The sequence below is a fragment of the Scomber scombrus genome, chromosome 8 (genome assembly GCF_963691925.1).
Source record: "Scomber scombrus chromosome 8, fScoSco1.1, whole genome shotgun sequence".
Lineage (NCBI taxonomy): Eukaryota > Metazoa > Chordata > Actinopteri > Scombriformes > Scombridae > Scomber > Scomber scombrus.
The window spans coordinates 26,285,263-26,307,391 of record NC_084977.1 but is presented as its reverse complement, the minus strand read 5'-3'; the positions used below and the strand labels follow the sequence as shown (position 1 = coordinate 26,307,391).

The following is a 22,129-nucleotide window of genomic DNA, read 5'->3' as shown; positions in this document are numbered from 1 at the left end:
CTACAAAACACTTGTGATGTTGAGAAAACACCATGAAAACAATACAAAGACAAGCTCTCTCTTAGTACGACATTGTGTCATAGAGAGGAACATAAAGCCGCCCTCATCAACCTCCTCCTGTGAAAAGCGAAATTGAAAATTGGATTGATGCTATTTGTCCTCTTGATTATTTGTTGCCATATCTGAGAGATCTGTTGAAATTGCCTTACAATAGCACAGAATGTGAAACCATTCTGCAGCGGAGGTGTGAGGAAAGTAATTTCTCGCACATTGTGCAATTGCATCTTCTCATCTCAGCCGGCTGACTTGTTCACTCACAGAAAAGTCTTTAAATATTACCATGAAAATATCCCCCATTCTACTTTGAATACAAACATATTTTTGTTGTCGTTTTTTTAACAGTTGTACTTATTGTTTCACCTGTTTCAAATGCAGTTTTTAATTAAAAATTATACTCAAAATGTTTCACATGACTGAATTTAAATAGCCGGGAGGAATACAAACCAATGTAGTTACAGGAAAGTCAGTCAGTGTAAGTCATTTGCAAAAAAAAAAAAAAGCATTTCTCTTAAGAAAAGGGTTCGACCCCTTTAAAACATTCCCCTCTCTGTATGCTCGTCTGGTTCACTTTCACACAGGCCGAGTGCAGAGTGAATCCCTGGTGACAGGAGGAAGAAGGCTGCAGCTTGATCTGCATTTGTAGAGACAGTAAGTCGTGCTTGGTTCGTATCAGATTGGTGATCAAGTCTGAATTAACACGTTTGTACAGGTTTTTGTTCTGAAGATTGGAGTTTTTAGTCACGCTAAAGTTCTCAGAAGCAGAGCTGCTCTGAAGGGAGAGACTCAAACCTCAATAAAGACATGAAGTCTTCCTGGCTTGGTAAAAAGCCCCAATGAAAAATCCAAGACAGAAAAGAGGTGATATTATGATACTGCTGACTGAAAAAGACACATTTCCTTTGAAACTAGTTGTTGAATGTTTAACAGATTCCTGTGTTTAGCAAGGAGATTTTCTGTTTCCTGTTTATAGTGAAGAAGTGTTTATCTCATTTAATGAAGGAGGCTGAATCAAATTGTTGGTAACTTCTGACTTCTGTTTCTGTACAGAAGTCAGAGGTCACTTTGGCAACAGAGCAGCAGTCCTGGAACTGGCAAAGATTCAAGAAGCTTTATTCAGATATTCGTAATAAATAAATGAAACTGTATTTGTATAGCACACTATTCACAAAGTAACAAAGGGCTTTAAAGGGAAGGAAGCAGTACAAGCAAAGAAACTAAAACAATTTACAAAATCATTAAACAAAAGAACAATGAAATATAAAGTAAAAAAGGGAGAATCGTTACGGGAGACAAACCAGATTTTTTGTAAAAGCTTCTTTATAAATGAATGCTTTAAAGGAAGTTGAAGATTTGGGTCATTTATATCACAAGACAACTCTTCACTCCAGCACTGTTTTATTTCATTTTCAAGATTAATAAGATGTAAAGTTCAAATTATCTCTCTGAACTGAACTCTTGTTACTGCTCAGATTCTTTGAAAGTTTCCTCAAACAGCACTACTTTTTTTCTCCACCAAATCTAAATGTATAACCATTTGCTATAAATGGTCATTCCTTGACATGCGTGTCTCTGACTGAAATGAAACATTACCATATTGTCACCTTGTAAAATATTTGTGGTGAACATGCTAGAAAACATTTGCCTATTTACACATCCAGCAGATACAGAGCAGCATTAACATTCACTAGAAGACACCTGACAAACGTAAATCCAATATTCACACTCATTTTACTTCTGTTTTGGTCTCCCCATACTCCCAAGGGAAACATTTGTCTCTTTCTTTCACTGCTAAATGATCAACTATGTTCGCCAGCTAGTCACTAATTATGTCTGCCTGCTGTTTCGTGTTGACAGGTATCGCATTACCAAAGCTTTTTAGCTGATAGCAGCTTCCTGCATCTGGAAAACTAAACTGATGAGAGGAGTGAAAGTGAACTAAAGCAGTAAAGTTGCAGGCCTTAAAACGAAAACAATGAGCTGAAAGACTCTTTAATTTATTCCTCTTGTTAGAAACATGTTTATTCCCAATTTAGTGCACTTAACATCTTTAATTTCTCAATAAAGTTTGAATTTAGTCTCCGTGCCCTAAATCTATGTCGGGACAGAAATAAAGATCGACTGATGGAATCCACTCCTTACCTGCCGTTAGCCTTAGTTAGCATATTGTGCAAATGAGCCTCTGTGAAAATAATTGCCTCATTTATCCAGACATCCGCTTCACTTTGATATTGAAATCTTTTTTGCACATTAATATGTAAACAGATGCACACACACACATACTTAAACTCCCCTTTGCAATCACACACACACATACACAAGAGTCCTTCAACAGCACAATACTCTGCTCTCTAACAGTAATCCAGCCAAAGCTAGCATTAGATGTCAGGCCAGTGAGTCCAGTAATGTCAGCTCCCCACTGGGCATCTTGCTTTTCATTTGCAGTTCACATCACTATTGTTGATTTTTTTTTTTTTTGCTTTCCTTTCAGCACTGCTTTTTCTATTTCTTCTTCTCGCCTGATAGCATCCCTTCAATAGATGAGAAGAGCAGAAGATGCTCTTTTTGTGAATCAGGCAACAAGAGGTCGCTTTTTAATGGCTCTTGAGTGCATTTCACCATATTGTACATCATGAACGTCATAAAAGAGGAAAAGATTGGGTGGGGTTGGGGGTTTTGGGCGGGTGGGGGGGCTGGGGGGTGGGGGTGACATATTCATGCAGGTTTGGGTTTAAAAATCCAGAGAGACAAGTAGTTTTTGCTGATGCATACAGTTTGCATCAATTTCAATTATGTCTCTTATCTCTAGTTTGAGAGTGTATAGTTTTAGCAGGCTCATTTACATTTCGTTTTTCACTCTGTGAATTTTGGAACATATTTGATATGGAGTTATTGAGAATATAATATTCATGGCTGAACATTTGAACACAGTACATTTAACTCACGAATTTTCAGCAGTTACGTGTCAGTTGATTCACTATCTGAATATTGATAGAAAATGGAGGTTATTTCACCCTGGTGTCCTTTATGGTCGAGTTCAGCCGATATGAAATGATGAAATTTCATATCAGCTTATAATGGTGACCGTGCCTATCATCATAATTGGACTTGCTCAGGGGCAAATAGTGAGAGTGTGTGGCTGCATTGGACTGCTACCAGGTGTAATTGTATTTGGCTTCTGCTGAAAAGGTAAAGGCAAAGCTTCCTTACACAAACACAGTTATCTAAAGGTGAAGATAACATCTGATAATCAACATTTTTCAATTTTTCCAGTGTGCTCATATTCTACTACGGCGAATCAACTGGCCATGTCAGGTGATGAGGGAATAATTGTGAGGTTTCCCGGGCAGTGTGGACCTATCCAGCCACTACTCCTGATATGATGGTTTAATTTGCTGCTAAATTAAATCAATCGCTTGGCTTTGCACCTCCTCCTGACCCACTCTAAAAAGTGATCATTGCAGTTTTTCCTCTAACTTTCGGTTCACAGGCGTATGCTGCTTGATTCTCTGGGATTTTGACAGGTCATTTGCCTGGAAAAAATATTCAGTGTCTCAAGTTCCTGGAAGAACTTTAGCGTGTCTTCGTTGTATTATTCATTCATCTGCCAAATCTACTTACTCCTGTTCAGGGTCACATGGAGCTGGAGGCCTATCCCAGCATACACCAGGTGGAAGGAAAAGATATAATGTACATGCTCATCTATGGACAGTTATTATTTATTAACATTATATTATCGATGTACAGCAAACTGGGTGTAAACTAGTTCTGGGAAAAATATTTTAACCAGAACGGCTGTGAAGTTTTTGTCAGCAGGCAGAGAGCTGCTTCACGTCTCTGCCCAGCCACCCTTGTAATGAAAACAAACACAGCCTCAAGCTGTTACTTATGAGACTGGATTTATAAAGCAAGGTCAGAAACGAGAACAGAAAACAACAGTCTATAAAAGTGTTATCAGTATTCATGTTTCCTCTGGCTTTTGTGTCTAATATTACAGGTTTACAAACAACACCTCGCTTAATCCCATTTGTTCGTCTTCCAGGGCTTCTCCTGCATGATCTTCTTCCTTGGATTCATTCACAATAGGCTAATTTATTATTATTATTATTATTATCAGGATTAATCATTTTAAAGCAAAACTATTTTAGATTAGGCTATAAACTGTGTGTGGCTGACTGACAGAAACATTGTTGCTTTGATTCACGGCCTGATAGTATGACTCTGCACGTGTGACATCATCATCATCTCGCTCTAATATCTTCAGACACATTTCATGCCCCCGACCCCCCAAAATAACCCTGCTCGTGTGAAATCCCAGCGATAATAAGCTGCTCTTCAATTGTCTTCTATGTAAAGTAAGTGGTGTTTTGTATCAGCTGAACAGTTGAATCTGAATATTTTACTTTCCCCCTCCAGAGACGGTTAATGGTGCTGATATGACTTTCAGCCTTTCAGCAATTCTTACAAACACCAGTTTTCCTTCCATTAAGCTAGTATTAATTCCATATATAAGTGCCTGTGTTATACTACTGTAATAACTATATGTAATCCGAGAGGCATTACATCCATCTAAGAGAGTAGAGTAAGACAATATCCTCACAGTAACTGTCGCACTCCTGGCTTTTACTCTGGCTGAAAATGTAATTTTGTCTTTTTTGTGCATGAATAATCCAAAAATAGCATTTCATTTTCATTTCACCTTCTTATTAAACGATTGTTTAAAGGACATTAATCAGAGTCTTACCAGTGTGTTGCTGGAAAGCAGCAGCTCTGTTTGAGTTACTGGTAGCTAACTGTTGGCATCATGATGTTTCCAAGGAGAGAATTGCTAAATAGACAAATGACCTGCCTTTATTTATGTTTGTGTTTATATAATTTAATTTGATATGTATGACTTTTTCTAACTGCCTGTATACTTTATTCCACAATGTCCCCTTGAGGAAGTAAAGAATATAGACATATTATACATGAAAGAATTGAAAGAGAAAAAAAAAGTAAGTAGGACACCTGTTGCTGAGTAATTACAATTTTAAATTGGTTAACTCTTAATTAGTTTAAGTATTGATTTTTTTGTCACATTACTGGTGTGGCTTGAGTGATGACAATGTCAGTCCTGACTGAAATATTTCAACGAGGCCTGTGAATAAAAAAATAACTATTGCACAATTTGCTGTTATTGATATTGATTAATTGGAATTAATGGAGAATCAACACTAAGGAAGTAAATTCAATTACAATTTTTCAATAGCATCTTTTTTTTTTTACTTTGAACACAGATTCTCTGCTGTGAACTATATTTCCAACAAAGCCATAATAACCATTAAGACCATTAAGCTTGAAAGACATATTTATATTATGCACTAACATAAATAATAACAAAACTCAGCCCATGAAAGTGCCAGTTAAGTGTCAGGCAATAAGATTAGATATCAGTTTAAGAGACAATAAACTTGTATATGCACCAATATAAAAGCCAATTAACAACAATAAATGTGTTTCAGGTTTAAGTGCCAGTTGAATTTCAACAAGGTCCTTAATAATCTATAAAAATATGAAAAAAAGAACAAGGAAATATTGTGATTCACACATGGAGGACAGAGAGAGAGAGAAAGAGTTCAAAGGCAACCCTTTTGATTCACCAATACTCAGCCTAATTTTGGAGTTTTATTATGTATCCAAAGTTTATTCAGCCCCTTTCCTGACAATATATTATAACATAGTTGGTACCAATGCCTTAGGTCATGTAGTTTAATATGATACCAGTATCTTACTCTACCTTTAATACTAGTCCTCTACAGCCTCTGGAGGACAGTAATGTGTTAGTTGCATACATTTTATTTTAATGTGTTAAATATTTCAAATGTATTAAAAAATAAATGTGTTAATTTTGACAGTTCTAATCTCAAGAAATACTATATGGATTTGGTACAGAAATGAATGTCTCCCTCTGAATGAATTGTAATAACTTTGGTGATCCCTTGACCTTCTATGATGAGCTATCATCAGGTTAAAATTTAAATTTGTCCAGTTATTTGGTTCATGACTAAATACCTGAAAAACCAATAACATGTCCAGCCTCAGCTGTACTTTGTGTTTAGTGTTAATTAGCAAATGTAAGCATGTAATTCATGTTATGACCTGGCCTAAGGGAAACTCTGGGGAAACATGAAAATGAGACTCCTTTCTTCCCAGCTCTCAAGAACCACCCGCAGCAAATATTACAGCAATTTTTAATTTCTGAGTGTTTACTTCATGCTGTTGTTTAGGGACATTTTGATTTCAAGGTGGGCTAACGGCAAAACAATGAACAAATGAAACTAACCAAATTAACCCGAAATAACCTACTCAAAACAAAAGTAAAAAAAAACAAAACAAACAACGACATATCTCTTACCTAACACTCCTTAAATAAAAATAGAGATGAAATAAAATTGTTACTCAGCTTTACAGACCCAGGTGTCTTTAAAAACCTCTAGTTTTCAATCAGCTCCCTGGAGCAACCCAAACAACACAATCACGCAATCACTCACACAGCCCGTCTGTTGAATTCTTTCATCCGCATCCCAGTATGCAAAGCACACCTGGTTACGGGAGTCCCAAACAAACTGCTCCAGAGTTTGTTTGGAACTGGAGTGACTGAACTGACCAGACCACTTCCTCAAAGGGTCTCGTGTGGTTGCTTTGTTCCACATTCGAGTATGATTCCTGAACCACAGTTCGATTCACCTGGACTAAACAAGACAAATTTGAAAGCTCCTTTAGTAAATCAGAAGCTATATACACACAATTGAATGAAATCATTTTCGTCATAAATCTGGCCCCTGGGCACCCCTCTTTAAATAAACCCCCCCAAAAAATATTCACAGCCTGTCACACAGTTCACTTGATTTGTGTCTACTTGTAACAAACCAATCTGCAAACTGTCACTAGTATATTTATTTAAATTCAATTTGTAATACAAAGCTGGGTCTCACCCCTCACAGCTAGTGTGTATTATAAGGTGGTACACTATATTCTCAGCGAGATGCATGAAGATAGGCTGAAATTCAAGTGGATACACAAACACACCCACACAAGCTGACAGAAAGACAGATGCCCAGACAGACATGTCAAGGGAGGATAAATATAGGTCTTGCATCCCGAGCAGATGGAGGCTGACAGGATTTGACATGAACCCACATGACACTGGCTCTGCAGGATTCTGCTCATTTGTCAGCTGCAGCCCGACCCGGCCATCACAGGCAAACCTGAGGGGACGATAAGGAGGACCCCAGCCCGCAGAGAGAGGCTGCTACTGCTGGTTAACATCCCACCAACAGCTCCAGTCTTATCTAATCTTTCCTGTGGTTGAGAAGAAGTTCGGGGAGCAAATAAATAACATGTTCGTGTGGAGATGATGAAGAGGTTCTGTCGTTGTTGGTGAGCTCAGTTTTCTCTGGATTAAATGATCTCTGATGAAAATACCTGATATCTGAGATTAATTTGGATAAAAAGGGCAGGTTCACGTGATCTATTGCCTTAATTTAGACCCAGTTTGTGGTTTTGGCTGAGAAAAATGTATTTGTATTTAATGAATCTCACTCATCAGGGTTAGAGTTAGGGTTAGATTACACTTTTGTAACCAAGATAATGACAAGGTTTGAAACAAATGTGACCAATTGAGGTGTTTAATGTCTCACTGACCCTTTCAGAGTTGTTCTGTAAACAGTTTTACAGACGTCTTTGGAGAACTCTAGAGGCTGTTTTGACTGGATGGAGGGCTTAGTGCGAACATGGTCTTAGACGTTTCCACTATAAACCCAAATACAGTTTGAGATTTCTAAAGGAGATGTTTCTGAATTTCCATTCACCTCCACTTGTTTTGGGGTGGGGGCCAAATTCTCAAGAATGTACATTTCAAAACCAGCAGATAAAATACAGTATCTGCATATTTACCACTTAATGTATGTGGGGAAAAAAACATGTAATTTGGTTGAACTGGCCGTTTAATCATAAAGCACAGTGAATGCTGGACCATCAAGGGTTTTCTTCAGTTCTAAGAAGAAAAGAATAAAACTGAAATTGAACCCACGTTGACATATTGCACCATCCCATCCCTCTGAAGGATTCCTATTGAGATTTACTGTAAAATCCCATTTCTGCCAAAAGAAACGATTTTTTATAGTCCAGTGATCTATTTTTAGGGTGATGGATGGTTTGTTGGTGTCTACTCAGTGTCAAGGGAGAGAAAGCTAGAAGGGGTCATGAAGCAGTGTTTACCTGCTTTTTGAAATCTGCTGTATGCCTCTGCTTTTCAGAGACAGTCATCGTCACCACCAGGATGAAGAAAGCGGATTGATCGGAGGCAGTAAATGGACTGTGCTAAATTGAAACAGACTGAAACATTTTCCTGTAATTATAACTGTGTTCAGCTAGCCTTAACGTGATTGCTGAAGGGACCAGGTGCTATGTGGTTCAAGTAAGGGCAGCTCAAGCATGACAGTTGTTTCTGCACATAGATTTCTCTTTAGTGAAGCATGTTTAAAGACACCAAGGTATCAGAGGAAAAACACGGCCACTCAGGCTTGCCAGGAAGTCTGTCTCCAGCAACCCTGGACTTGTAGCAACTAAAAGCACAGGCTTCAAAAGTATGAGCCTGTTCAAATTTCACTCCAGTAAGTCTATCACTCAGTTGACACTGATCTTTAGTCAGTGAGCAAGAGGAACACATGTACTGCACCGCTGTTTGAGCACCGAGTATGAGGTGAAGCTCTCCAGAAAGCTGCAGGGTGTTGAGAGTGTTGTGGAGCATGATATTAGGGCCACACTTCCCACCAAGAGGCCTCTGAGCTGTAATGACCTGCGAGCATCACCAACCCGGGAGCGATGACGGACAGGGTCTTTCAGCCAGAACAAGACATAGAAAGTGAGTGGAGAGATAGAGCTGCTGTCCAAACAGACCAGCTTTATTATTAATTATGTTCATATGAAACTATTCTGCATTAAGGGATTGACACTCACTAGCGTACATTCAGCGTCAGTGAAGGAAAAGTATTTGTATCAACATCAGTCTACTACAATGGAGGAGAATTAAGGTCTACATTGTGGTTGTTGCTCTTCTCACACCATGGTGAGCAGAGCAACAGTCTAATACATTCCTTAAAAAAGAGCTTTTACTGCTTCCTTTTGGGTCTTTTGAACATTTAACAGTTTGCAGATATCTTGTTTGTTTTCATGTTGACACTAATAAACTATGCCACAAAGACAAGAGGTTATCAATAGCCCAAAATTCATAGAGACAGAATAAAAGAAGATCGTTCAAAACTGATGCACCATATAACATATCATCATACAGAAATGTGTGGAATGTAATAGATCTTCATTTCCTCATTTTAATTTCAATATAATTCAACGTTAAGTGGCTATAAATTATATTTTTTATGATAGCAATGCATAAAATGACAGTGTGTAATGTGTTCTGGCTCATAGTGATCAGTGACTTGGCTGGCTGTACAGAGCTTGGGAGAAAGTTTCAGCTGTTTAGCTGTCTGGTGGATGTTTTAATAAGCAACCGTTTGCTATAAGGTTAAACATATCAAATTGAAAGTTGATATGTCATTTACAATTCAAGTGGTCCTCAAGTTGCCTAAAAGAATCAACCATCACAGCTGTTGTTGTTCATGCATCATGAGATTCTTAATCATGATGAGCGTAGAATGAACAAAGAGCTCAAGTTTAGTTCAGTCAACTCACAATTTTAAGGGAGCAGGGGGGCTTTTTTAGTCTAATCAACTTATGTTTAATAATTAATGATAAGGGAATTCTGAGGAAATTATTCTGTGCATTTTTGATAATTAGTCATTTCTAATAATACAATTTCCCTACAAATCTCAGTAATAACATAACTTCCTGCTGTTCACTTCCTCTAAAGGTATTTAATAATGCCTCAGGCTGCATTAACCCAGTCAAATGAGGTTTCCTCCTCAAATATCTTTTTTCTTTTCCTTCCCTGCACCATCTCCCTGCACCTATCTGTTACAGCGGATACCTTTTTCATCTCAGTCAATCACCTGCTGACGGATAGGAGGATGATCTGAGCTGAGTGCAGCAGTAACCTACCAAGAGACAGATTGAGAATAAACACACCTGGTGGAAATAATGCAATAGGACATTTGTCAATTCAAAGGCCACCTGTTTCAAATTTCCTTAAGAACCAAATAAAAGAGTAGAAGATAGTTCCCTGATGTTGATTTTATAGTGCTCTGCCATTATTTTCCCTGACGTGAAATTTTTATGTTCCCTGCATCACCTCTTCATGGTGTATCGGATGACAGATGAAACAGATTTAATGAAACGGCAGATGATGAAACACTGTACAACAGCATCTGCCGTGGACAGGCTTTTTAAGTCTTGACACTGAGCACCTGTCAAATCCTTTTCGGTGACTCGTCTTCAATCTTATCACACAACACGGCTCAGTCCAACACTAATGCTCACATTAAGGCCGTGTGTAAAGCACGCCGCCGGATAAATAAAGCACCTCATTTCCCACAAATACTTCCCCTATGGCCACAAAATGTCAAGCAACCATTTGCTAATTCAGTTTCTTTATGGGCTCACTGCAGCTCTTCAGTGTCGATCTGTTTCCAAACTAGAGTGAGGGAATTACTTGGCTGTAATTAGATTCCCTTCAGTAACAGGAAATCTGCATGTTTAGTCACTGAACTATTTGAAATGCCACCTGCTGATATTCTCCTGGAGCAAATAAAATAATGAGGAGGTTAATGTTTCTCCTTGAATGGTGATGGAAGAATTTGTACATTGGTGACCTCGTTTGAAGTCTCATGCTGTTTTAGATGCATGGACGTGTGTGTCTTCATTGTTTAAATTAAACTGAACTTGTCTTCCTCCTCGTATACACTTCGGAAGTCTGTTTCTACCAGAAATGCTTAAATATAAATATAAATTACGAGGTGGTCAATCATCACAACCTCATAATTGTGACTTAATACATTCCAAATTGTATCAACCATGAATATTTATGTTTCCCAACCTTCCTAAATGAACTTCCGCAACTCCAAATCGAGTGACGGTGTAACATCTTCTCTCTGCTGTGCTTCTCACCTGCTTTACATACTGTAGCAAAAAGCTTTCAGTGGCACGTTTCTTCATGCTAATTTATATTTCCCCAAAGACTAATTGCGCATTCAATATTCTTTTCCAGTTGCGGCGTTCATTTATGAACCAACTTGGACAGAAAGCATCTCAGACAATCATCTCATTGTCTCCTCCCTGGGGGGAAAAAACGTTTGTAATAAATTTTAAATAAAAACTGTGACAGGTCATAATGTGAATGATGATTAATTGCGTACTGTACACACTAATAAAAACAGTACTTAAAATAAAAACCATAACATCCATTTATCCAGGGGAGTCAAATAAGCTGAATGAATGAAAATAAATCAGAATCTCGCCATTCTCCTGCACAGTCCAAAAAGCATTGATGTTGTTTACATGTAGCTAAAGTTATGGACGGAACAGACATCAAATCTGAATCTAAATTATGTACACCATATGGCAAGAAAGTAAAAGGCCTGTGGACACCTGAACATTACATCCATTTGTTAAGAATCTCATGATGCATGAACAACAACAGGTGTTCATCAAGATTCGGTCCCATTGAGGCACAAGAGCAAAGCGAAGTCGGACACAGATGTTGGCCAATGAGTCCTGGCTCCCAGATGACATTCTTAAATGTGTTGGACGGGGTTGAGCCCAGTGCTCAGGCAAGTTCTTCCACATCCAAAACTGGGAAAACAATTTAGTTATGGCACAGGCTTTGTGTGACAATTAACATAAAGTTGGAATAACACTGTTTTCTGAACTGACTTAACTTTATGTCACTACTTAGCATTATTAAGCAGTATAGAAACATTTAAAAGGGTTGATAACACACTATAATGTAGTCGTAGGCAGATGTAACTTTTTATTAATGTACAGTATTTGCCAAAAGTTATGAATTCTTCTATTTTATATTATTACACCCAGATTTTACGATATTGTCATTCATGATCTGTTTTCACCCCAAATATAGCTGGCGATATTCTGCATTATTTATTTATATGTTGGTTTTCTTATTATCAGAGTCAAACCAACACTTAATTGATCCTACTCACACATCTTGACTATGTGCTGGAAATGTACAATGTAGTCAAAGGTCAAGATGTTGTGATTTGTAGCACAACAAGCTAACGGAGCAGTGCAAACAGAATCACGTTCCTGCACATGCTCTGTTGCGTCAGTCTCACACAGAACTACTCTCCAGAGAGTGAAAACATGCTTGGTCTTTGTAGCCGTGGACAAATGAACATGTCCAAACTCTGTGTGGTGAAGGAACATGTGCTACAGTGTTGCTCACTGATGTGTATTTAATAGTTATTGCACAAAAAAAGAGGTCTATGGCACAGAGGAATAAAATATAGAAACAATCAGCTATATCTTTAAAGTTATGAGTGAGTTTATGCTCATGTGTTTACTTATCCATAGCCCTTATCATAAATTAATGACCAAACTGGAGATACCCGTGTGCTACAGTCTGGTGTTAAGAGCTGTTGTTCTTCATTGAAATGGTGGATCGTTATCTAACGGCATTATCTGTAACCAGCCAATGACAGGCTGCCTTTGTAATGAGTTTCTCTGTGAGACAAAGTGGAGGATTTCAAGATATTTTGCCCCCTTTTTTCCAAACAGCCCTCTCATCAGCATAATGCCTCATTAATTCAGAATTTGGCCTTGGCAACTGTCTAATTCTCACTTGACCCCATTTGAACTTGACTTCTTGAACTTGACTATAATAACAGCCAATATTGCAAATCTGTGAGAATCCTATCATGAGGGGCAAATTTCGGGCCTCAGCGAGCTTCACCTCTTTCACTCCAGAAGCAATGAAAAGGAGATGAATCCCCTGACTCACACAAAATGGTAAATACACTTCATTTGGATGCATATCTCTTACGGATCATTAACAGGTGCTTTATGGTATTAAGGACGAGTGGACAGATGTCTAAATAGCCAGTTAAAAATAATAAATTAAAGGTGTATATATATCTAAAAACAATGAATATATGGTTCAAATGTAGTAGTAAAACAGGTTCAGGTTTGTTAAAAGTATGTCAGCAGATAAATGGATGAGACAGATGATGAAAGTATATTAGTGGATAATTGGTTAGATAGTAATGTAGTAAAGGATAAGCTGAAATAGCTAATCATAATGGATACATGATTGAGAACAATAGCTAAAATTAATGGTAAAATAGTAAAAGTCATGCTTCTATATTATTCCATTGATAGTACAAATGCAAATTTGACCAAACATTGACAATTCAGTGGTACAAATACATAACAATATACACTTTTATAAGATCTTAAATAACATCCTGTTTAAAACTAATTTGAGTTCTTTAAATTTAATTGAATGAATTGTGAATGTTATGTTTCGTTAATGTCTTCATGCTGCTAATAAAGGTCCGAACAGATGCCAATTGGAAGTAGTGACTCTCTAATATTGTCTCGTATTAAGAAACTTGGACTTACATTGAAAGTGTATGAGTATTGGGTTCACTGTAACATCTTTCAGTCCCTAATAAAGAACTTCACCTCCTCTTCTGCCACCTTGTGTTCATTTTCGAAACCTGCATAAGAAGATAAAGAGTGACAAAGAATTAAGTGAGGTTGATGGCTGTAATCAGTGGTGGGGATATAATGCAAAATTAAACTGCTTCACTATAACAGCTCACTTTGAGATAAAAGACCAGCTGACTGCCATGATATCATATTCTTTATTACAGGCAGAATGGGGATTGTTTAGCAGCTGAGTCCTGACTAACTGTTCAGCAGGATGATCACCAGTTTAAGCGTAATGCTTTATGATTAACAGGGAAACTATTTGGCTATGGCATGATAAGCTCGGCACATAACAAAGCTACATTTAGAGGACAAGCACATACCCAGAGACCCCGACTAAAATGTTATATATAGTTTGTTTAATCTATTAATTAGTAAGCTTTAGAGGCAACGGTAAGTGGATTTTTCTTTCACTGAATACAGTCACACTACTAGCTGTTTCTTCCAACTGTTCCTTTAGGAGACATGTCAAAAGTCTGCAGGATTTCAGCTTAACTTAACGTCACAGCAGCAGAATGCTATGAGTTGCTGTTGTGTTTTGTTGTTGAGAAACCCTGCAGATAATTGAGCTTTGGTGCACAAAATACAGCACTACAGACTTCATAGCTGACTGAGTTTGAGACTGTACACAGAAATCCTTGCATAGTTTAAATGTGTTTTGTACCAGGAAAGCCTTCATGGCGTGAGGTACTGATGGGTGTCAAATTAAAGGAAAAACCGGTACAGGTCTGAATGGCTGATCCCTACAGAAAGGAGACCCAGCTGCTCTGATATGTTGTGGTATTTCGCTGGCTTTGGGGTCCACTTAGAGGGAAGGGTCACTGCCAATCAATACAAAGTTGTTCTGAGTGATCACCTATTAACCTACAATGAAACATTTCTATCCTGATGGGAGTGGTTTCTTGCAGGATGACAATGCCCCCTATCCAAAGGGCACAAAGGGTCACTGAATGGTTTGATGAGTATGAAATGATGTGGCCTTCACAGTCACCAGATTTCAACCCACCTGAACACCTATTGGAGATTTTGGTCCGACGTGTTCGACAGTGCTCTCCACCACCATCAACACACCAAATGATGGAATATCTTTTAGAAGAATGGTGTCCAACCCTCTAGTAGAGTTCATAGATTTGCAGAATCAATGTCAAGAAGCATTGAAGCTGTTCTGACGGCATGTGGTGGGCCAACACCTTATAAAACAATCTCAAAAAATTAATATTTTCTTTGAATTTATCACCTGTCTGTAAATGCCAGTTTTAGAAGGTAAACAGATCCATTTTAAGCCATTGCTAAACTGTTCTGCAATCCTCCAAATTCACCAATTATAGACAAGGGCTTGTTGGTCTAGGGGTATGATTCTCGCTTCGGGTGCGAGAGGTCCCGGGTTCAAATCCCGGACAAGCCCTCACATTAAAGATCTTTGCTTGATGGCATGTGTGCACAGCTGCAGGATTGTTATAGACTGCACATTATGAGCCAAACATGCAACTATCACCATGTAAAATGTGCTGGTGGTCAATGAAATGTTTCTACTTGCTCAGTGTACTCGTAAACCTGGAGATAACCTCTAGCTCATAAATTATAATTTCCCTTCTGAAATAAGCAAATAAACCTTGGCCACATGACTGGGTTCTAGTAGGATATATGTTGTTTGATCAGTGAAAGAAACTTTTTCTATAGACAAAATTATTTTTTGGGAAGAGAGCATCAAATCAGAACTTTCACAGAATATTAAGCTGTCCAGGAAAGACATGGATGTCTGGATACAAATCTTTTAAGTGTTCAACTTTATCCTTTACGTTACTGCGACCAATATCTTCATATTAGCGATAGATGAAATGTGAAAGGAGTTGCTCTGAATGACAAACTGTCACCTGAAAATGACGTTTATCTCAGCTCATTTTTGTTTTATAGCCTGCATAACTCACTCTTGCTTCTACCTTCAACCCCCGGTTTAATAACTTAAAAGGGTGATATGTCAGCGTTAAGCGCAGGTTTAAGCTGCTATCGTAACCTTTTTTCTTTCATTTGCTATATTACAAAGACACAAAACACAGGACTAAAATAAGAGAAGAAGTAAATTCAATTACATTCATAACAAACAAAAGTGTAGCAGAGTCAAATGACATTCACAAAAAAAAAATAAAAATCTTTGGATTACCAGACATCACCACTGACATTAAGAAAAAATAAACACTATGACAACAAACGTCAAAAAAAAAAAGCCGAAGCTTTATTTAAAAAAAAGTATACACAATTTAGGACAAAGTTTCATTCTTGGGAATAGATAAGAAGACATCAGTACGCTTCCTTTCTGCTACTCCAGCTTACTATTATTGGAATCTGAAATGGAGACCCACCGAGAACATTCTGACAAGACTGCATTGTCCTTGAACACATAATATATATCATCATCTAGGGAAATATTCAATGTTTCTATATGCAAGATGATGAAATCGTCACTAATATATCACAGTAACTTTGTGGCTTGGCCTGTGATACCATGTCAACTGATGAAGTCTGGAGGTCACGAGGCAGTCGGAAAAGAAAATAAGCCCCCCCAAAAAAGAAATAAATAGTAGCTGCTAGAATCCAGGATCCAGTGATCTGTGCAGACCACATGTAGACTGTTAAATGGTGAAGACATTAGGCTGTAGTAGTTTGTTTGTGGCATTGTCGGAGCATTTTTCTGATCCAAGGGTGAGGTTCAAGCTCAGTGTAGTCCAGACAGACTGCTGCGGCGGTGGCGTTCAGTCTAAAAACTGTTGCGCACCTCTCCGACTCGATGCTGCTGAGCCAGCTTACCGTAGCCGCCTCTGGCTGGGTCGTAGTCCTGCCTGTACTCGTCTCTCACCTACACACAAACACAGACAGCACAGGAACAAAACACAAAAGATTACACTCAAACATTCATGGAAAAAAACAAAAATCAAATCCATTACAGCGCTTTCTATACAGAGGATCTACTTGGGCAGCCGGGAAGGTCAAATAAAATCCAAATTCAATTTTTCAAACACATTTTTGGCCACACACCTGTGAGAGTTGCACACACTGCACTAACTGAGTGGGGACTAGTGCCTCCTCTGTTGGAAGCCACCTAACTAGCATCTACTGATAGCCTAGCCTACATGTGAGGTATTTAGAGAACATGTAGCTACAGCGCTGCCCACAACCGAATTACAACAAAACAAGTAAATCCTCAGGCTGTGGGAAACACTTAATTGCATTAATTAACCCACTTTTTTACATTTGAGAGCTGTAAAAACAACCTATACACATTTATTTTAGCTAGACTTTTCCTTCTGTGACCCACAGTTTACCAAAAAAAGGAAATAAAATGTTTGTTTTTTTATTTTTGTGCAGCTGATATGCATTTTTATTCATGCGAATGTGCAAATTAAAAAAACACCACTGAAACTAACCCAAAAAAACTGATTTTGAATGTCTTTTTTTCTCTTGTAAATAAATAAAATAACCTCTGTTTGCACACTGACAGTTTCATTAGAGATTAATCAAACATTTATTAATGACTGATTTATGGTGTAGTAATGGAAATGACTGGGTATTTTTTGGAAGCAAACATGACTTTTTCCCCACAACTATCTCAAGTCCAATATTAATGTGTGATTTTTATTTACACTTCCTGATAGCACACTGAACAGCTATACAGGAAAACAGGACATGATTATGCATGTTTTATTTGTTAACAGCACAACATGCACTTTCATTTTTCAAATGCCATACTATAGTAATACTGTCCCTTCAAAAGGCCACGCTTAATCAAGCATCATTTATCTTGGAAGTTATATCACTTTCTAAATATCATACGGTTGACGTAAAATGTCATGATAGAGTGTATTGATTTTTGGAAGGCCATTTCAGTATAGGCCATTTTTTTCAAATGCCATATTGTGCTTTATGTTTTATTGTTTTCCAAAAAAGCTGCACGGACATTTTTTAATATGAAGGAGACACAAATGGGTAGACGGTAGACCCCAAACCCCTCGTAATGACACAGGAAGGTTTTTGATGTATACTCTTAAACTAATCATTCACCACAGCAATAGTCGGGTGTCAAAAAAAGTTTATGAATAAAGAATTAAAAGCACTAGTTCTTTATCCACCGTTTTGGGGGAGAATCGTATCACAGACTCTTGCTGGTGTAATTTATCTAAACTTTACTTTTAATATAAACTAAAGCTTAATGAATATGCAGATTGGTGTCTTGTTACAAAAAAGCAGGAAGCAACTGTTTTTATTTGCATTGTAAGCCAAAAATTGTTCAGGTCTCTACAAGCATTCACACATGTGACTGTGAGATTTCTCACCTGTCCTCCAGACTTGCCGCGGCCGAACTGCCGTCCCTCCTTGAAGCCGGTGTCCCAGTCTGTCCTGATGATGCGGTCGTCCAGCCGAGTGCCGTTAACGAAGCGCATGGCGTGTTCTGCGTCTCCACGTGAGTAATATCTGGAACAGCTTGGGTTAAGGTCTCTCTGTATTACATGAGCTTGTGAGTGTTTGCTGAGCATGTTCATAAATGTTAGTATTATTAAGACAGTTTTTTTTTAATGTGATTTGGGTTTCATGTTTAAAAGGATACTCTACGAAGCAGAACCCGCAGGCTGTCTTCTTGACTTTATCCAGGCCGATGATGATGCGCTTGACGTCTCCGCTTTTAGAAAACAACTCGTATACCTGCTCATCAGAAACAAACAAAAAAACAAAAAACACAAAAGTAACAATTGGGTAAGACATTGTAAGAAATATATGTGACAAGTATTACCAGAAGAGAATATTCTGGGAATAACTTTTTTTGACCGAATAGGTTGGAAAAATGTCATCATTGCAATGTATGTGAAGCTTTTAAACAGAGTGAAGTGAAAAAGTGAAAATTCACACAACTTGACAACTTTTTTATTGCTAAACCAGTGAGGGGGACCTCAAAATAAAGTCACAGGTCAGAACGGGGCTGTCCCAAACTTATTTTTACAGTTGACTCAGAGTCCGCATTTTTAGACTCAGAGAGACGGGGGCGGAGGTGAGGCCATGTATTCTCATCTACTGTAAGAGAAGTCTTAAAGTAAATCAGAATACATTGTGTCGTTTGCTGTTGTTCATCATCTGCTGTGAAAATATCAGATTTCCACAGTCAGAGAAATAAAAAGTGTGTTTCTTGGTATTAGTTCGGTCATAAAATCCAAGCAGCACCACGGATCGCCTCTCCTGCCGGCTGCTGACAGTGCTGTCAGCCGAAGAGTCAACACACACTGAACAGTAGAGGAGGAGACGGTGGAGAGACTCGTGTCTGTCTGTTTAAACAGGAGTTTAGCCGACTTTGCTGCATTTAAAACTAAAGAGTTCAGATCAGGAGACGCAGTCACTTTGCGTCGTGCTGTCCTCTATTTCCATCACAGTAATGTAAGCTATTAAAGTCATTTAGAGACAATCATCTGTAAAAGTTTACAGCCTGTCTTGCTGTCACACTGCATTACTTTGTACAATGACATAGCTTAAGAAAAAAAATTTGACTGAAGAAATGAGTCGACACAGGAATTTATTGACTAATGCATCGACTCGGATGAAAGACTAAATAAAGTAATAAAATCTTTAAGTATTCCAAAACCAGATCTTTTCTTAAAATCTTATAAAAGTTATACAAGTTGGAGTGCTTTGGTAGCCGAGTAGTTACCATGCATGCCACATGTCATTCCCCTCTCTCTCCCTGTTTCCTGTTGGCCTCTATGCCATGATACTTTCAAAATAAAAGCAAAAAACGCCCAAAAATACAAATGGTATCAAACCAATATTCTAAGAAGTTGGCACAGGGTTTTAACTAATGGTGTAGTAAAAAATAATTGCGGTGGATCGTACCTGCTCTTCAGTGGTGTAGAAGGAGAGGTTTCCCACATACAGTGTGTGGCTACCCTTTAGCAGCTTCTCCTGTTCATAGCGGTTCCCCTGAAAACACAAAAAAACATTATAAATATGAGCATGTTATTCACTCAGTAACAGTAAAGTTCAGAAAAGAACAACAGAGTCTAAGTTTATGTTGCTGGGCAGCTTATCTCTGCTTCTGCAATACAAAATAAAAATTGTATTTATTTTCATTTTTGGCTCCTCAAACGGTGTGAGCATAAGATGTAATTTATACAAAAGTAGATAGCTGACCAAAAGTATGTGGACAACACATTTCACCTGAGTGTGGAGGCTGTACATGTCCTTACAAAACCATCTGGGCATTAATCTACTGCTAGAAGTGATTCACACCTCTATAAAGAGCTCTATAAAACCTGTCTGCAAGCATCTGCTCCCATCTTAAAATAAGGCCATCAATGAGGTCAGATGAGGTTGAGATCAGGGCTCTAAGCAGACTATTCAAGTACTTCCACAATAAATGCCATGGACCTGGCTTTGGGCACAGGTCCATTGTTGTGTGACACATCAAATCATGTTTTTTACACGGTACCTTTAAAAGGACAGGTTCAATATTTCAAGTCTGTCTTAAAACAACATTCAGGAGTCCAAATGAACAAAGACACAGGGACAGCAAAACCCACAGTTCTCAGTCTGTGTAAAAAATGTATCTAAAACTGTATCTGAAACCAATATGTAGCCACAGCTGTCCAAATTAGACAAATCAGTTAGATATCTTCCCGTTTTTTTTAGTGCCAAAGTCCCTATTTTTATTACTATACTTCCACCCCAGCTCAACAAGGAAACAAAGAAGGGTTTAGACTGTAAATATGTCCGATATCCACTTGATGTGACTAACTCAGACTGTTGAAGCCTCATATAAGCGTCAGATCACCTTCAATGCACATTTGTGTTCCTCTCTTGTTTATCTTTGAATTCTTGTTTTCTGCAAACTAAATCATAAACAGACTAACAACAGCACCAAACACATTAATGTACCCTTTTCTCTACTCTGAACTGCTGCTAAACTGTTTTTTCTATTTGTGTGTCTGAAATACTTTTTTTTTTTTTTTTTAAATTTCAGGCATGTATTACTTGTTTTTAAATTGCACTGATGGGAACTGATGAGAAACAGTAGTTTGTTTCATTCTCAGTATGATGACAATTAAAAAAATCATTCACATAATGTTACTCAATAAGTTCAGGGCAACACTAAAAAAGAAACTGATGGCTGCTATGTTTCATATAAAGTTGCAACTAATGATTGTTTAACTATCAATTAACTTAATCTGTCAATTGTTTTCTTGATTAGCCTCAGTTTACCAATACCCAAATTGATGTCCTCACGTATTTTTGGTTTATCCACAACCCAACGATATTAATATACTGCTTCAAAAGACTAAAAGGAACCATAAAATATTCACATTAAAGAAGCTTGAACACATTTTTAAATCTAAATAATTTTAAGATCAACTAAATTTTAATAGTCGGCCAAAATAATCGATTAATCGTCGCAGCAGCTCTAGTTTTACATCGTTTCTTTCCAAAACAAGTACCATAACTCATCATAACACTTGGTTTTAAAGATATTTTAAGGGAAATGATATAAAATTTAAAGCTGGTTTTGAAACATGTGAGCTGCTGCTAGTGGACGGAAGCTAACTGAGAGCTAAAGGCAAACACAGTTACAAATATCTAGTTATATGTTCATCTGTGTCGCTTTTCTGACTCACCTTGAAATGCTGGTCTCTGTATTGACTGATATCAATATGAGAGTCGCTGGTCAGAGCGCTTAATTTAGCAGACATCGTGAAGAAAGACGCGGTTTGCGATTTTTCAATTGTTTAGCGCTGCGGCTAACGCCTGACGCAGCTTCCGATTCCGCTGTCCGTCCTTTGAACGACTCCGAGTGAGCGCAAACCAGTTTACAGGTGTATTTACCGCCACCTACCGGACTGGAGGTGGAACAAGAGATTGTTAGAAGAACAATACATAAAAAACAAAACTAAAAAAGAACTTTACCCTATATCGTATTTCCTTTAAATATATAATTAACTATCAGATTCAAGTCCAGTTTTTCTTTTTCCAACATTTGGATCAACTCCTGACGTTCCTCCCTGTAGGGTGGATTAGGGTAATGTGGGACACTTTTTGCAATCCTGACTTGTTCACCATATTTCCATTTCAATATGAATCCAATACATTATATCAACACCTAGTATTATTATGAAATTGCTGAGATGTTTCTTTGTTAAATCTGAAGACATTTTTTAGATATTGTACTCAAAAGGAAATGAGTGGTTCTTTTTTCTTCTTCTTTAGGGTTTAAAGCAGGGGTGTAAAACTCAATTTAGTTCAGGGGCCACATACAGCCCAATTTGATCTCAAGTGGGCCGGACCAGTAAAACCACTGTATAATAACCTACAAATAATATATAAAACATATGTAGGTTATTATAACTAACTTACTATAATAAACCATCTATTTACAAAACAG

General features: G+C 37.8%; 1 protein-coding gene and 1 non-coding gene across 2 annotated transcripts; one reads left to right on the top strand and one right to left on the bottom strand.

The window, feature by feature from the left end:
• Positions 1 to 15,052: 15,052 nt before the first annotated feature.
• On the top strand, positions 15,053 to 15,124 carry trnap-cgg (transfer RNA proline (anticodon CGG)). The gene has a single exon. It is a non-coding gene; the product is annotated as a tRNA-Pro (tRNA).
• An 809-nt stretch (positions 15,125 to 15,933) lies between these two features.
• ncbp2 (nuclear cap binding protein subunit 2) lies at positions 15,934 to 21,510 on the bottom strand. Its single transcript, XM_062424168.1, has 5 exons — positions 21,366 to 21,510; positions 19,591 to 19,677; positions 18,320 to 18,414; positions 18,048 to 18,186; positions 15,934 to 16,573 (listed from the first exon to the last, which is right to left on the bottom strand). The coding sequence occupies exons 1-5, from the start codon at positions 21,438 to 21,440 to the stop codon at positions 16,475 to 16,477; spliced, it is 495 nt and encodes a 164-aa protein (XP_062280152.1). The 5' UTR covers positions 21,441 to 21,510; the 3' UTR covers positions 15,934 to 16,474.
• Positions 21,511 to 22,129: the final 619 nt, after the last annotated feature.